Raw genomic sequence first — 17,226 nt, 5'->3', positions numbered from 1 at the left:
GGGTAAATGCTTACTTGTGTGGGGCCTGTATTAATTAGAAAATGCACTGTAAATTTGCCCCTATATTTCTGATAACTTATTGATATAGAAGTGGCTTGAATTACAGCGATGACATGAATTTATAACATAGCCAAACCCTGAAGGTGCTGACCTAGCAAGGAGAAAGTCTCCTGTCCATTCCTGCATTCCAAATGCAAACATTTGGGAGGTTGTGGGGCAGAAGCCCCGGGACAGAGAGCTGGCACACAGATGGCAGTGCAGGAAGCAGCTGAGCTGAGCTGTGTTTGCTGCTCTCACAGGGGTGGCTGCTGTTTGGCTTTGGCATTTTCATGTTGCCCACTGTTCTTTCCTGATGGTGGGAGCCCAGCAGTGGCTTTGGCCCCTTTCCAGAGGCACTGGAGAGCAAGCCTGGCTTATTCTTTGGTTTGGGCTGCTGGGAAGTGTGGCCTGTGTGTTTGTTTCTCGTCCTGCCCTGCTGTCTGTCTCTGAAATGTGGTGTTTTCACATTGGATGTGGTAGTTCTGCAAGAATTTATATTCTTAACAAGGTTTAGCAAGACAGAATTGTGACTACCAGGCAAATAATTTAGAGTTTGGTTTGGTTTCTAGGAATAGAGGCTTACTAGTTATTTTTCACTGGTTTCTGTGCTATTATGTTGTTGTGATAATCTTGGCAGGAATCTGTCACTCTGTGTTGGTATAATTGAAACTTGTTTTCCCTGAGGAGTCACTCTGCTGTTTGTTTTATTTGTTTACTGACATTGACAGAGATCCTAATGGCTTTTAAAACCCAATTTGTGCATCACTGAATATCCTCCAAAGAGGAAAATAAAATTAAATTTATCAGTAAAAGAGGGTCCCCCATGCAATGCTTTGTCTGGGTCTTGGGCTCCACCTGAGCACCCAGATGGGGGTCTGGAAATGGTGTGGTGAGCTGCATCTTCTGATTATTTCTAATTCTGTCTTCGGGGCTTTTGTCTTTAAGATACTTGAAAGGATAAATGACAATAAGTTATTTAGGGCATCAGTGTAAGCTGCCCAACTTTGCCTTGTGAGAAATAAATTATCTTTAGCTTTTATTAAAAAGGAAGTTAAGATAACAAAACAATAACCACAGTGAAATTTCCCTTTTGGGAGGGTGTACATGATGGTATCACTTATTATTGTCATAAACCAGGGTAATTAAGTGTTTAGATTTTGTTTTTTAATGTATGATATCAAAGTGTTTATGCAGTTATTTTGTTTTAAGCCTTTGAAGAACTTCAGTGAGAACATTTGGACTATTTCTGTTTATAATTCCTTGCTGAATTGTGACTATGGATAGCTCTGTGGCTTGTTGCATGCCGTGCTCCAGAGAGGCACACACAAAAATAAATGGTGAGGCAGACATTCGGTAACGTAGAAGAAAGGATGAGTTTCTTTAAGCCTAAAGAACACAGCATATATTTTTTAACTCCCCCAAAGCTGTGGGTTTGCACTGGATGAAGATTCAGATATTTTTTTTATTAGTGAAGTGATTCAGGCCATCTCTAATTGCCTTTTGACACACTTCCTTGTCATTGAAGCACACAGGGATTGCCCAGGTTTCAGTGAACTCTGACTGTGAACGTCATGAGGAGATAAGTTTGGAAAATACTGCTGATTTTAAAGGTTATCTGTCAGTTTGTATATATACAGCTATGAGCCAAACCAATCTGACCTCAAACCAGAGCTGTAATATAATAACACTGCCTTTCTTACTCTGTATCTCCTTTGCAAATCTCCCTGACATTGATAGCACTACAATAATAATAGATCTGCAATATTTATATTGCCTCTTCTAAGGAAGAGTTCTAATGTGCCTTGGAAAAGTGGGTAATTAGTGTTATCTCCTTTTTTACAGAAGGTAAATTAGAGGTACAGAGAGAGAACTGTGACTCCCACCTCCTTGTTCTCACTGTACTTGGTTCAGTAGCACAAATCTTGACCATATGCACTGTCAGTCTGATTTGTACTTCTTATTGCATTGCAGTGCCTAGAACAAGGATTTTGGCTACTGGTGGTGCATCCCACAATAAAAACATCTTACAGGTAAGTAGAAAATTAAGTCCTGAACTGAGCCTGCAGTTACATCTCCATTTCTATTTTGCTGTAGTGAATCCAAATCACTGCAGCTGCACAGGAAGGTGTGGATATGGAATTATGAATCTGCTGCAGGTCCTTGGGGTTTTTCTTCAGGTTTAGTGTGAAAACCTTTAGCCCAGTGCTAATTTTACACTGAACTTAGAGTTTTTTTCACACTTGACTGGTTTTATGAATGTGTATCTGAAGCACTGGTGATTTCTAGGTCTCATCACTTAAATCAAATCAATCAGCAAAAAAATCACAAAGAAACTCCTTATGTAATACCTGAGATTTTTTTGTCATTCAGGTCAAAAGTTGAACCATTGATTTCTTTCAACTGAAGGAGAATTATGCTGGTGGCAAACGCTGAAAAAACCCAACAACAAAAACAAACAAACAAACACCCTCATCCGAACCTCAACCCCCTGCCTTTTCGTTACTTATTAGCATCATATTATTTGTTGGGAGGAGGCTGGATTTGTTGTATTGTTGTTTGTTCCCAACCTCCTCTTTTGCTGCTGCTGCCCATCCAGCCTGGCTGCGATGCTTCATCCATCTTGCGGAGAGCAGAGAACCGTGTGCTCTCTGCTTCTGCCCGCTGAGACTTGGCAAAGCCTGCCTCCCAGACGGTGAGAGGCCTCTCACCTGGCCTTGACAGTGCAGAGAGAGACATCTGGGTTGGGATTCATCCTGCCCAAATCCACTCATCTGTGATGGGATGTCTGGTTACGATCTGTCAACCCTGCAGTAGTCGGGGGAGATCCCGTCTGTTGCAGCGCAGGGGAAAACGGATGCTGTTTTAACTTAACAAATGTAAAGTCTCCTTCTGGGTGATCCCAGGAGCTTTCTGGGCTCCAGGGGCTGCCTTGACATGCTCCCCTTTAACCACAGGCTCCAGCACTGACCTGCAGGTAGACATGTACACCAGACGTTCTAATCTTGGGCCACGTCCTATCACTGGCGATGGTTGTGAGAAATGATACTCACTCCAAAAATTTAAAAGGTTTATTAAAACCTTATAAAAAATACAACAGAAGACTGAATAGAGAAAATAGTACAGCAAGGAGCAAAGGATTTTTTCCCACCATGGGAAAACTTTTAACCCTTTAGCCCCTTCCAAAGTCTTGTCCATTGACTCCTTCTTCGCTGTCCAGTGGTGGAGATCACTTTCTTACATCTTGACTGGAGGTCAGCTGTTGCCATAGTAATGAGCCAACCCTCCCGAAGGTCCCAACTACCCAGGCCATCCCATGATAACAATACAAGGGGGGGTAAAACATAACTGTAAATCTATAAAACTTATGCATAATATTTGCCTTTTAATAGTGAGAGTCAACCATCGCGTTGCTCATCTATCACACAGTGAATACAGGGTGAAATGTTTTCTGGAGGTTCCAAACACACAGTGAAATGTTTTCTGGAGATGCCAATCCCTTCCCGTCAGCTCCAGAGAGTCAAGGCCAGCCTCAGCTGCACACCATTCTCTTTGACAATTGCAGTCAATTCTCTGCTCCACAAAACCTGAGCTGGATTAAATGGAAGTTGAACAGCAAAAAAGCAAAAAGCTGTTTTCTCCTAAGGCATCTAAACCATGTGTGTGTGTAACTGCTGCCTGTACAGCTGATTGGGGAGCAGCAAATTTGGCATGTTTTGCCTGCAGATGTCACTTCTCTTCATCTGCTTTAGTTGCTTTGCCTAAGAATGTGACATTGGAAAATTAACTGATTGGTTAATTGCTTAAAACATTGGACCTTACAGGAGTAATTCTGCTAAGGGTACATCAGGAAACATTGGATTCACAGAGGAGTTTGTTTTTAAAGCTGTATTTCAGTTTGGGTGCTAGGAGAATCTCCTTGCTGTGCAAGGAAGGCAGAGAAACAAAAGTTCTTAAAATACATAATTTGGTAACATACACAGCTGAAAAGTCATGGGATTGGGAGAGTGGTGGCTGGGGTGCTTGCTCTTCACGTATAACAATTCAGCTGGTTTTAAAACTCATTAGAAGTGCCTTAAAATAATATGATCAATACAGTGTCATTCACTTAATTCAATCACTGGTTAATTGGATCTTTCTTTTTAATTTAATCAAAACCTCAGAAACCATATCAGTTGCATAAAGAATAACAGCTTCCACCCTTATCATGGTCAATTTTGGATAATTTGTTCCAGGGCTACAAAAGACTATCATTTAATTAATCAACATTCAGGAACTCCTACATTTTACACCACAAAGGAGATAACTTAGGAAAATGTGTTAAAAAAATTTAGTAGGGCAGCTTTCTCTACAGTTCCAGGAAGCTTTTTATAACGTATGTTGTGCTTGATTAATGACCACATGGAACACAGTGAATTATCTTAAGCAGTAGAACCTCTAACAGTTTCATTTTAAGTTATTTGTGAGAGATACCACAGTTCCAAATGACTTACCAAATATATGAACTTTGAATAATTTTTATTTTATAATCGTGGTAAAAAAATGTTACTTGTTAAAATGTTATTTGTAGTATTGCAGCACTTCTTAGCAATCAGTACAGAGTAGAGCTGCATTGTATGAGGTTCCTCAGAGATAAAATAAAAAAATAAAAAAATTGTTGTCCAAAAGATTGTACAATTTAAACTTAAGGCAAGGTATGCCTGCTAGAGATGAGGTGAAGATGCAGATGGGGAATGTGTTGAAGCAAAGTGGTAGCATTGGGTGGTAGGATGGGCAGTGGGACTAGAGCTCTGGGACCTTACAATCTCCAGAGGACTTTTTAATATATGACCATGATTTATTTTTCACTTTTTCCTCTAGCATTGAAGCTCATGTGCTGCTCAATGCTTGCTTGCAAATGAAATTAGCCAATCCTGACTTTTCTGTTTTACCAAAAGACAGTTTTAAGTGTATAAGCTCAGGCTTCCACTGGGTTCTAGTTAGCAAATGGCCACTTTCATTTAAATTGTGAAAATCTGCGATTTTAAAAAGTTTTGATTTGAAAATTCTCCACAAAATTTCAGAGAATGAAAAATCCTTTAGAAATTTCACATACTATATATTTCTATAGGTGGCATGGATTGAAATTCTTGTTAATCTTTTATGAAGCCCTGGGGTCCATCTACAGCAAGGTTATAAATTCCAGGATCAGGGTTGCCTTGCACTAATCCAAATGGTTTGGAATTCTGGACATTCTGGCTTTATTTTAGACTAAATTGTATGGATTTACGTCAGGTGAGACACTTTTCCCTTTGGCAGAAGTAATAAAACCAGCACAGGTTATATCTGAATTGTTTCCTGGTTCTTGCATTGCTCAGCCCAAGGGGTATCTGCAGTCCAAGAAGTGATGAAACCAGAATGGAAAGCATTTGTTGACAATGTTTTTGGAAAGGAGTTACTAAACCTCCTATGTCCCTATCCAAATATGTATTATTTTTTCCCATTCTGTATTGTTTATCTAAACCTAAACTGTGGGGAAGTGCAGATGTGCTCAGGGGATGTGAGGTGCTGATGGTGTTGATTTCAATGCAGAATGATGCATGGTGGAATAACTTTAGTATCTGTTGGATACCATAATAATTTCTTTGCCTGTAAAATTTTATTTCTATTACTCAAGCCAAATGTGTCAATATATCTTCATAGCTAAGGTTCTCTTAAAAGCAGGAAAACTGGGAAATTTAGAGGCTGTGCAATCAGCTCCTGTGTCATTCTCCCTGCTGACCCTAATAGGATGTGAATGGTGGAGGTGAAGAAAGGTTTAGCAGGCCTTCATACTGCTGGAGGTTTATTTTTATCCAAGTTTAGGACTGGGGAGCCATGACTGCTTCTTCTCTCTTTCCTTCCCACTTGAATCAGCCTTAACAGGATGGAGGCAAACAGGCTCCAGATGTGGGTTCCTGAGCAGGTCTCCTTGCCCTGACATGAACCTTCAGCATGGGCTGACTGTGTGAGCTTTTGAGGAATGATGCTTGAACCAGGGCTCCTCTGGACTGTAAGCAAGAGATCTGGAGAGAAATGGGGCTTCATTTCCTGGCTGGAGTTACATCTCTAACTCAGAATTACCAATACCCTGTGGTGTGACAAGTTCAGTCCTCACTGTTGCCTGCAGTGCTTCTTTCCACGGATTCCTGACTTCTTGGCTGGGGCTTGGGACAGCTGCTTGTTTTCCTGGGCAGTGAGGAAGGATTTTTTTTCCCTTTGTGTTTCATGGATGCTTTGATGCTCCTCAGGTCCTGTCCGACGTGTTCAACGCGCCCGTGTTCACCATCGACACGGCCAACTCTGCTTGTCTGGGAAGTGCTTACAGAGCAATCCACGGTAAGGCTGCTCCCTGTGAGCACTCAGGGAGTTTAATTTCACTTGGTTAATACTTGGGATTAATGCTACTGGGCATGAGGGGGGAGTAAAGCTGTGCGCATCTGACTGGAAGGTCACACAGGTCAAAGAAGGATTTTTGCTCTTAGTACACTTGGATTATGGCAGAGAATATAATTTACATTGTAATTCCAAGCTTGGTGGATGCTTCTCAACCAAGGGATGGGGTGTGAGAAGTGTTGGTACTGTCCAGGGAAGGTCTAGGACCTTGACATGTTGAGTTGTTATATCCATGGAAGAATACAGCCAACTGAAGGTGCTCATGCAGCCTGCTGCCCCAGTTTGGGGACTGGGCTGTAAACTGGGTTGCTGAAATGGTCAAACCAAACAAAAAGTTGATCCTAGCAAAGAAGATCAATAAGGGCAGGGACAACAAGACCTATAATACTGCTGGCCAATATGAAACCTATATTTATCTTCCGGCTTTTAAACATCAAGTTGAATGATATGCAAGATGTCCTGGGCTCCATGCACTTTCTCTTGTAAAAGCATGAATCTTGGATACTCTTAGGCTGACCAGTCATCTTGCTTGCTGTACTACATCACTCACTGTAATATAACAGTCCAAGCCCCAGGATTTACATGTTAATTTTAATTTATATCTATTAATGCATGTGGGTGTGTGTTAAGGGTGGGCCACCAGCTATTTGAGACTTGAATCCCAACCATGAATTTTTATCCATGTATTTTAAAATGGTTTCTAATATCTTACAGCTAAACAATTCAAGGAGTGTGGAAGTCCTTGTTTAGGTCACCTTCAGTTAGCCTTTTTTAATTTTGAATCTTTACGATTTGGGCCTTAAGACATAGGTAACTTTTCTGCAAGTTCATGTAAGACCATGGGATTGCAACAAGCATGGAAAAGATAGCACCAGCCATCAGAAGAAATCAGCCAAGTTTTAATTTTAGAAGCGAATTTTGCTGTCACATTACAGCATCTAAAGACTACATGATCTCTTGCATTTGGAAACAGCACAGAAAATCACACGCCCAAAACCTGAATTGGTGTGTTTAATGCACACAGCATGCTCTCCTCTTTATCTCCAGAAAAGGCACAAGGATTCTGTCGGGCCAAGCAGGCTTTTGCAGGACACTGGAAACACTTGGATTATCTTTATATTTGAAGTCATTTTTGCACCTTGTGGGTCGAGTTTCCAAATTGTTTTTCTTTATACTTAAACTTTGTCTGCTGCTTCAGAAGCCTCCCTGCACCTCATGCTGCAGGCAAAATCCTCGTCCTTGAATGCATGTGAAATGTGGAGCCATGATTAAAGTTTGTGCAGATATTTTGTGTGTGTGTGAGATGTGTATTCCCTCTGCCAGCTTGGCATATGAGATGTGGAGGCTTGGCTGACAGAGCGTTTGAGCGAGGATCTCGGATGCCGTGCTGATGGAGACACTCCTGGGCTCACGTCCTCTGCCAGCCAAGCCCCAGGGGGTTTGCTGTGTGTGTTCCTAAATGGCATTTTTGATTGATGCTTTCAGCTGCCAGGCAAAAGAATTGAGGAAAAGTGAGGACTTGCTAATATAAATGAAATACTGATGGCAAGGGCTCTTTAATAACATTGCAGTGTGCATCTGGGGTGTTTCACAGTTAGCCTGGGGGTCTTAGCAGGGGTGCAGGGAGCTCCTGAAGTGCTGTGATTTGCTCACAAAGCAAAATGCTGTCATAGCAGAACTCTCCTATCATTCTGCTTCCTTACATATAAATATATTTAATAATTTGTGGCATATTTTCTTGAAAGTGTTTTCATTTCTCTTCATTTTTATGTTTAGTCACATTTTGTCCTTGAATCCCTTGCTTCCACCTATTTTCACTGCTGTTTACTGTACTGTTGTAACCATAAATAATTACTGATATTGTTGAGTAGCATTTCTGCTGCTTACCTGTTCCCCAGGGTACAAATGAAGTGATTGGCAAAAACTCAATCACAGAGTCCCCACTTCCCTGGCTAGCTCATAGGAATGTAAGATCTTCTGCCATTTATCCTTCAATCCTGGATGCTGACCTGACCAGGGAAGATCAATATAATGTATTAATTTGCCAGGGAGTCGAGGCACATCCCTCATGGTGTTTTTTTGCATTGATCAGGATTGTGATTCTCATTGCAGGACTTGTAGCTGAGAGGAATGTGTCCTTGGCTGATGTTGTGAAATTAGCACCAGAGCCCAGATTGGCTGTTACACCCACCCCAGGGGCTGAGGAGGTGAGCAAGTTTGGGAATACCATTTTTCTTTTAATTTCCTGTCTGCTTCAAAATGTAGTGGTTTGCTAATTCTTCTAGTAAAATAGATTAATTTAGGAAACTCTTGTTACACAGTTCATATTCCTTGTTGTAAAGACAGATTTGATTTTGAGAGGTATTTGGTGTTGTAATGATGCAATAATCTGATCCCACCACTCAGGTCTGTGAAAATGAATTTTCCTAACAAGGTCTGATCAGAGAGAAAAATATCTTCCTTATGGGACAAATAAGTTATGAAATTGATTGAATTTGAATACAGGTCAGTCAGGTTGCAACTGATAATCTTGACAAAATAATCTGGAGTTGTTTGCAGCAAGCAGCATGGACAAAAGGGTGGTGATTGTGCTTTCTGGCTTCTTGGAAGACATCTCCAGAAATCCTTCCTGTCTGTAAACAGTGGTCAGCAATTGTATATAATCACTGGTAGCTCCTCTGAAGCCATGGCAGCTGGGAGGATTCAGTAGGCACAGGTCTTGGGTCCTGGGCCCATCCTGTGAGTTTCAGCACGTCTGAAGGTGAGGCTTGTGCTTTATGGCCCACGTAGACAAAGCAGAGGAGAGAGTCACTGCTGGTAACTGTGTGATTCCAGCCCTTGTAAAACCAAGGAAGGAGTCATTGTCTCAGGCTCTCCAGTGCAGCCCTGCACGTCTCACTCTCAGCCAAAGGCTTTAGTTTACGACAGCTTTTGAAATATAATGCGCAGTAATAAATAAACAACACAATGTAGCAAGATTCCTGGAGAACACATGTTTAAATAACAAAGGTGAATCTCACCAAGGTCTTCAGCTGTGTAAAAGCTTTTACATCAGCACAGCCTTACCCACTCCACCATTTATGAGATTTGGAGGTGGCCTAACTACAGGCAACAATGTTTTAAAGCTTTTATTTAAACTGGGAAATTAATGATCTGCCAAAGCTACTAACTCCCAGCTACATGTGTAGAGGAGCACCAGATATCATCATGAGTAATAATAGAAATGATCATGCTGCATTGTGCCTGCCAGCGTATTATTTAATTATTAACTGAGATGGAGGAGCTCAGTAATCGAATAGAAGTCCCCTTCAGAAATATTAAGACATTGAATAATTTAAACTTGATTGATCTGATCTCATTTACTCAATCTTCCCCCCTCATTTTAAAAGATAAAATAATTAACAGCAGCGGCCTGTGCCACGTGTGTTGCAGCTGAAGCTCTCTGCAGGGAGCACACCACAGGAGCAGCTCCCTGGTGTCTGATTCAACCTCACGTCGCTGCCCTGTTCCTCCCCAAAATGCTGTGTGCTGAAAAGCTGGGCTGGAGGTGGGGAGTGCTCAGAGACCTGCTTTTGACCCCTGGTGCTGCTTCAGCTATAAAACTCAAGGGCAGAGAATACAGCTGTCACTCACGGGGGCCTTGCAAGCACCTTGTACCCCTGCAGGGGCCAAGCGAACCTGACTGGAGAGATCACTGGGGAATTCGGTTCCTCTTCTGTTTGCCTCTCTGCATAAAATGGCCTGGAAGCTAAAAGAGTTAATTATCTCCTTCTCAGTACTTTCCTTTTCCACATGATTAGACCTGGCTCTCCTTGCACACCTTTTTTATTGGTTTTAAATGATGTACAGTAGTGAACTGTTGCCCCAGTAGATAGGAATGAATGACAGGGAGGCAGTGGCCAAACAGCATGGGAAGGAATAACCATTCCTGCTCTTTAGCTTAGATTTCCAGCTTCATTCCATTAAAATCAGTTTCTTGCAATTACATATTCCACACCATTTCTTTTTTCTTCCTGCCTTATAATTTTGCAGTTGATGGTGGATACCCTGGCTAGTTTCATGGCTGTGAAACTGCAGAAAGCCAGAGGGCCTGTCAGTAATACAGTGTGCTAGCATGAACAGTGCAGTAAAAATTCATAATGCAATGAGTCAGTTTGATTCTGTTTCATACAGAGCTGCATCTCCCTGTCCATCCAATTTCATTCTGTTGAGGTTAGAGCCTTTCACTTAAATGATAGTTCTTTTTATAAACTTCAAAGTCATCCCGAGGTTAAGTCCTGTCTTGCTGAGGAGCTCTTCTGAAAGAGTCTGGCTCACCAATGTGATATTCCCCCAACCACTTCTTTACATTTTTTGGACGGCTACAGCTAGATCTTGGCAGGGTGGAGAAAAAACAGGTCATAACACAGCAATCTGCTCTGGTTTCATCCTTTCTTCCTGGTATAGGTTGGAGACAATGTGTTAGATCATTGGAGAGAGGAAAACCTCCTATAGACAGAGGTCAGATGGGACAGTTTGATGAAGCTTCTCCTTCCTTGCCAAGGCTTATGCCCACGGCAGGGGTTTCCAGGAACCAAAAATGCAAAAAGCGTTTCTTTGATTTCTGAGGGATCATTTGTGATAATGAATGTGATTTTAAAAAGCAAGGGCAGGGCGCACAAAGCAGCACTTCTGGTTCAATTAAACTGATGGGCAGGTAAAATGGAATAAAGTCACAAGATGGGGAACACAGGGCTTGTGGTGGGCGATGAATCAGTAGTTAGTGGAAACTGAAGTCTCAAAAGTTCCAACTTGCTTGGCAACAATGTGACTTTGTCCTGCAGCAGACCATGGTGCCTTGAAGAGACCATTTCAAAGAGGATGAATCCCTCTCTGTGGGTATGACCCCCAGTCTCTTAGCTGAACCTGATTTCCCAGTATTTTTGTAGGATAGGGGTATTAATCTGAGCTTGTTACTAATTCCTTCAATACCCAAATGGGTCATGAGGTGTTCTGGTGGGAACCACTGTGGTGATAGTCCTTGGTCACTCACTCAACCAGACTAGTTCAAGTCAGTCATCTGTGGGTTAATCTGATTAATCCTTCCTCCTTTTTTTCCAGCATAGCAAAAATTAAAGAGTCATTTCACCTCTCTGGGGCCTCCTCTCTTCCCCGAGGAAAAAGATTAATCAGAACCACTAAGCATGATAAAAATAACCAGGAGATTCTAGAGCAACAAATAGATGTTAACAGACAGAAATAATCTGTTATTTTAGCATTAGAATTCATATCTATTTCAGTAATCTATTAAAACAAGGATGGTTGGCTAGTTGGTTAATTAAGCAAGAATAAAACATGAGAGAGAACATGATTGTCTGGGAGTTGGTCACTTGTGTTTATACAAGCCGTGTGACAGAGTGCCAGATTGGTTGTGATATTGTCCTGTGGGGTTTTCCAGGGAGAAGGCATAGGGCAGCTCACTACCTCTGGATGTGTGATTTTTGATTGCATTATTGACTCTGCTGAGATGTATTAATCTTGCAAAAATTCAGGAAGGGAAAATGTAAATCTAACAGGTTTTCTTGACTTTGGTGAATTGCCTTGTAAGTGGGTGGATTTATAGAAATGACCCTATTACCCAGGAAGGTTATAATGACCTATTTATTGATTTAAAATAATTATATTTTGTTGAGTTAGATTTTGGAGGGGGGAAGTTGTTTTCTAGAATTGGTTTAGGTTGGTTTTGTAGTGCAAAGTAGGTAATAATAATGCAACCACAAAAATATAATAGGTATTGATAGAAGTTTGATTAAGTTGATTTGTGTAGCCAATAATTTTTTTAAACTGATAAAGATAGGCTTGCAGAATGGATATCTGAAGTAAAGAATGCAATTGTCTCAGGTGTGGTTCCTTGGAGAAGTCTTCAGAGTATTTCAGAATACTGTTTTATTGTTTCTGCTTTATGAGTATTCTTTCTCTGTTAAGAATAATGAACAACTACTATGATTTGAAAAATAAAAGAACTCTTGATTTCTTCAGCAAACCTCTATGAGTAATTTGACTTTGGTTTAAAAAAAAGGAACACATCAAAAGTAGCAAGTGTTTGTGAAAGACTGATTAATTTTAATCTATTCAGGGTAGATTAAATGTACTCGGGTAGATTAAAATTAGATAATCATCAGCATCATCTTTGTAATTTGTAAATTTTGAATTGCTCCAGTGATTGGCTAACGGAGCATTGCAGGAGATAGGAGGATCCGTGTGGATTGTCACTTGTAGTAATAATTTGTAGCTGCTTTTGCTCTTAGAAGGTGGCAGGCACAATCTAAACAGTAAAAGCCCTGTTGAGTACATAGGCTGGCAATGTGGTATGTAATGTAGTAACAGGATGAAACATTTCATTTGTTCTACAGAACAAGGTAGCATTGTACAAATGCATTTTTCAGAGAGGGCAAGTTAAATTATTCCCTGTAATAATGTATTATTAATCATTAGCATTTTCTTTAGTTGTGGGACTGTCAGAATGTGCCCAAATTGTCCCAGGAGGGAAGTTTAGGGTTTGTAAATGAAACAGTCAGAGTATTGTCAGCGTTGTGGAGTAGGCTATAAAGATAAGCTGGAGAAAGGGCCATAATTAAGCAAGGACAATTAAATTATGGACAATAATAAGGTTTGTGTTGCGATACATGTAATTACTTTTATTAAATATCACGGTTTGATAGATTAGGTTTGAGGCTATGGCAGAGTGGGAATTTATGTCCTTGTGTTTTATGCATTATTGAGAGCCCTTTTTTCCCTTTGGACCTCAATTATAAAAATACATCTATATAATGGCCTCAGGAAAGACACTCCCAGAATTGCACAGGAGGAGCTGCCCAAGGCTCTGTGGAGGCGCTTCAGTCATGACAGACGTGGAGAATCACCTTCCCCAGACACACCTGGGTGCACACTCAGGCCATGCTCCGGGTTGGTGCTGTTTGGTTTTTCTTCTCTGTGTTTCATGGGAGCTGCACTGCTCCGGCCCCAAACCTCAGCTGGCATGAAAAATACTGCTTTTGAAAAGCCTGTGGCACTGCTGCACTTATCAGCTGTGATGTACTGGTGGTATTACAGCCAAATTCCCTGAGGAGGAGGAATTTAAGGCTTTGCTTATCCCTCTGAACTGTGCAGCTTTTTATCCCAAAGAGCAGGAATAGAGTACAGGAAATATTCTTAACTATTTGTTTGCAATTTCTTTTTTCATATGGTCCATAATGCAGGATTCATTTACACTAATGGCTGAGAAGCTTATTGCAAATGCCTGAATTTTCTCAATTAGCAAGCTAAGTGCTTAAGTCCAATAAACAGGAAAAGAAACTGTGTCAGTAAATGTGGCTGTTCATTTATTTTGACACATTTTAATTTAGAGTGATGTATTAACAATAATACTTCCCAGCCTTCTGGTAAATGTGTTGTGTGCATTTTGTAAAAATACTGATGGGCAAATAATATGGAGCCTGCTTTCTCAATGCCTGAGCTCACTTACCAATGCAGCTTTGCTGTGCTGAATCTTTGCTGAGAAGCACTTAGCACTTATCAAATTTACAGAATAGTGAAGTAAGAAATAGCCAGTCTTCATTACAGATGCTTCAGTGAATAGAGGAGCTGGTTTTATTTGAAATACTGATACTCCCAGTATAGTCATAGTTGCCTGCTCAATGTTTTGTTTACTCTGATGTGCATATTTACCAGAAATGAGAGCAATATTTTCATGTTCTTTGGGAACATGAAAAGAATATATATATGTACTTCTCTGAGCCCTCCAGGCCCTCATGTAGTTAGTTAAAAATACCATGCTGAGTAATGTGACATTTCATAATAGTGGTGCATTTTATTTTCTAACCCCATAAATCTGCATAAACCTCCAGGATCTCAGTATCACTGTCCTGTGGAGAAGAGGAACTGGGGCACACACATGTTAAATGCCTTACCTGGGGTCACTGAATGAGTCTGTTGCAGAGGCAGGAGTGAGTAGGATTCTCTGCTTTAATCAGTGGAAGACACTGTAAGACTCAGTCACTGTGAGATGGCTTTAAAAACCATTTTTTGGTGTCTTGGCTAATGAACAGTGTCTCTTTCCACTTGCTGTGGGTGCTCCTTCTCTTCTACCCCTCCATATACTTAATCTGTTATAGAAATGTAGAAATGAAACTTTAAATTCTGTAACATCTAGTTTGTAAAAAGGAAGGAGTTGGTCAAAACTAGATCCATCTGCAGAATGTGTCCATTAAGTCACTTCCACCTGCTGTTGTGGAAGGTAGAAATGGGAATGAAGAGATAAATCCAGTTTTCACTGGTCTATCTTAAACTATCATTCAACAGAAGGGAAACATAAAAACTGGGTATTTTGCCATCAGTTGAAACAGAAAACAAAAAACCACTGCTTTTTATTTCCTAGATGAGTAAACTTTGTGATTTTTTTTTTAAATTTTATTTTTAATCTGGGAAAATGTGGCTGTTACAGACACTGCAGGACTGTACAGAGACCTGCCCAGGAAGAAGCTGGTCTCCTACTACATCCCCATAGTTTACACCTGAAACATTTTCCTCCTGAATTTTTCATACCTGTACACACACTGTTGTTGGCCGTCCTGAAAAGGATAAAATGCATTGAAATGCTGGATCTCTCTTACTGATGAGAGCAGTAATTCAGTTTGCTGGCTATGATTCATTATGGCTCTATAACCCCTCTGAACCTGGAGCTGGGAGTGAGGCTGCCCTGATTATGAGTCAGTGCAGAGGGCTTGCAGACCAGACTGGCAGCCTCTAGGATTCACTGTGGCAGGGGTGTGACCTTATGGCATCTTCCTAGGGACTGCTCAAGCCTGTACCAGACCCTGCACTGGCTCCTGGCATTCCCTTCTTTGTGCTGGAGCCGGCAAATGTGCAAAGCTGTCCTGGTATGGCTTGTCACAGCACTGATTTTATTAGAGGGACAGTTAACACCAGAGGGAGGAGATAAGGGGAAAGGTGCATCTCCAAGATCTAGATGAAGTACAGTTTTTGGTTGGAGCCAGAGTAGAGATTTATTCAGGGTTTCTCATGTCATGGATCTCACCCATATCTGAAAGTGCAGGACGTGTCAGGAGTCTGGGGTTTTGAATACATTTGAGTCTTGGTTCTTCTTTTTATGGTTTATAGCTACAATACTGTAGCTAAAAACTGCTGGAAAATTCTAGCTAGGAAAATACAAACAAGCTACTCAGATACTTGGTGTAGCTGTGGGTAAAAGCCGGGTCTGAATTTGTCCCTGTGGGTCTGGGGAGCAAGGAACATGGCCATGGAGCAGCCTGTGGATGGGGAAGGTTGTGGCTGTGAAGGATGTGTATTAGAGAAGCAGCTCAGACAGGTACAGGAGTCTGAGAGGGAGTGTGAAGTGAATTTTAGAAGGCCCTGCTCAGCACATTGGCCGAGGAGGACCCAGCTGCCTGTGCTGGAGGGTGCAGTGGGGTGATTAGCGAGGCAGAGGAGGAGGAGGCAGAGGCAGTGATCCATCCTGGGGCAGTGGAGGGAGGCAAGGACAGGAGTTCTGCCTGGGTGATTAGCACAGCTATTACTGAGGGGGCATATCACACTGGGAGAGGTGACTTTAGCTGAGCTGCTTCTGCTGGAAGTAATGGCTTCTGCTTATAGCAAGAGCCCAGTCACAATAAGAACAACCTGTGCGTGCCATAAAATTAAGCTGTAAAGGTGATGGTAAAAAGGATTGTGACATTTAAAGAGGGAAAACTGCAGCACTTTCATGAGCAAATTGGGGAAAAACCAGCCCAAACCTTCAGGTACTTGTGAAGATGCTGCATTTTTCATGTCTGAAGATGCTTTTTAACTGCAGTGTAATTTAAAAATCTAATTTTTCAACGAGACATATTTATTTCTTTTTCCTTTTTAGCTCTATCGTCCACTTCTGAAAAGATATGCTGAGCTTGAACAGAAGGTTATCTACAACCCAGCCTCTTCTTGTCTTGTGAAATAGAAGCAAATAAAATTTATATGTGTCTGAGCAGACTCCCAAGGAGAAGATCAGAAGAGATTTGCTCAGAATTTACTGGAGCTGTTTAAATCATTTCGTTCCTCTTTGTAGACAAATAATTTTAAAATGTCTGTGTTTGAGTGTGTTGGTGGGCAAAATATTACATTGTGATTGAAAACCTGATTAAAAAAGCATCATATTGCTCTGTGTGTTTGTGGCCTCAATTTTTCTTAGGTACTTTTCAGAATGTGCTTGCTGTTTTGGAAGAGCTGGGTGACAAAGTCAAGTTCCTTGTGTATGTGAGTCACTCTACCCATCTCTGTCAGCTTTGATTCTGTGTGTTTGGCATGCCAGCCTCTGCATACTGTCTAGCAAAGTATCTTAATTCCTCAATTTCTCTTGCTTAAATGTTTTGAGACTATCTTTCTGTTCATCTGTAACTTGGAGGTGTTTATATCTTTGCCTACACAGAAAGCATAAGCACATTGACTTAATTTCATCTTTCTTTAATATGTGGAGGAGGTTGATTAAAGTCTTTAAAGACTCCCTGGGATCCTCTGAGAAGGGAAATTCTCGTCACATGATACTATGGAAAGCCTGGTGTGTGATAAAGCATGATAAGGCAGGGGTTTATAGATTGTGGAAAGCACAGAGACCTTGTGTGGTGTGCAGTGTTTTACTTGACATCAGTTGTGTAAAAAAGAAAATAAAGAGACCAAACATGGGAAATTTCATACACCTTCTTTCTGCTTCAGCAAGCAGAGTCAGTCCATCTCCACACCAGCCTG

The 17,226-nt window shown here is 41.1% G+C and overlaps 1 protein-coding gene across 1 annotated transcript in view; it reads left to right on the top strand.

Moving 5' to 3' along the window:
• XYLB (xylulokinase) overlaps nt 1–16,589 on the top strand; it is an 82,052-nt gene extending 65,463 nt beyond the window's left edge. The window contains exons 16-19 of the mRNA XM_041488245.1: nt 2,011–2,069; nt 6,306–6,393; nt 8,563–8,657; nt 16,358–16,589. Of these exons, the coding sequence (XP_041344179.1) occupies nt 2,011–2,069; nt 6,306–6,393; nt 8,563–8,657; nt 16,358–16,441 (326 nt within the window). The 3' untranslated portion in view covers nt 16,442–16,589. The remainder of the gene's footprint in view (nt 1–2,010; nt 2,070–6,305; nt 6,394–8,562; nt 8,658–16,357) is intronic.
• The last annotated feature ends 637 nt before the right edge of the window (nt 16,590–17,226 follow it).

The sequence above is a fragment of the Pyrgilauda ruficollis genome, unplaced genomic scaffold (genome assembly GCF_017590135.1).
Source record: "Pyrgilauda ruficollis isolate IOZ18807 unplaced genomic scaffold, ASM1759013v1 scaffold12, whole genome shotgun sequence".
NCBI lineage: Eukaryota > Metazoa > Chordata > Aves > Passeriformes > Passeridae > Pyrgilauda > Pyrgilauda ruficollis.
Note: the sequence above shows the minus strand (reverse complement) of the source record. Positions and strands in the feature narration are given on the sequence as shown.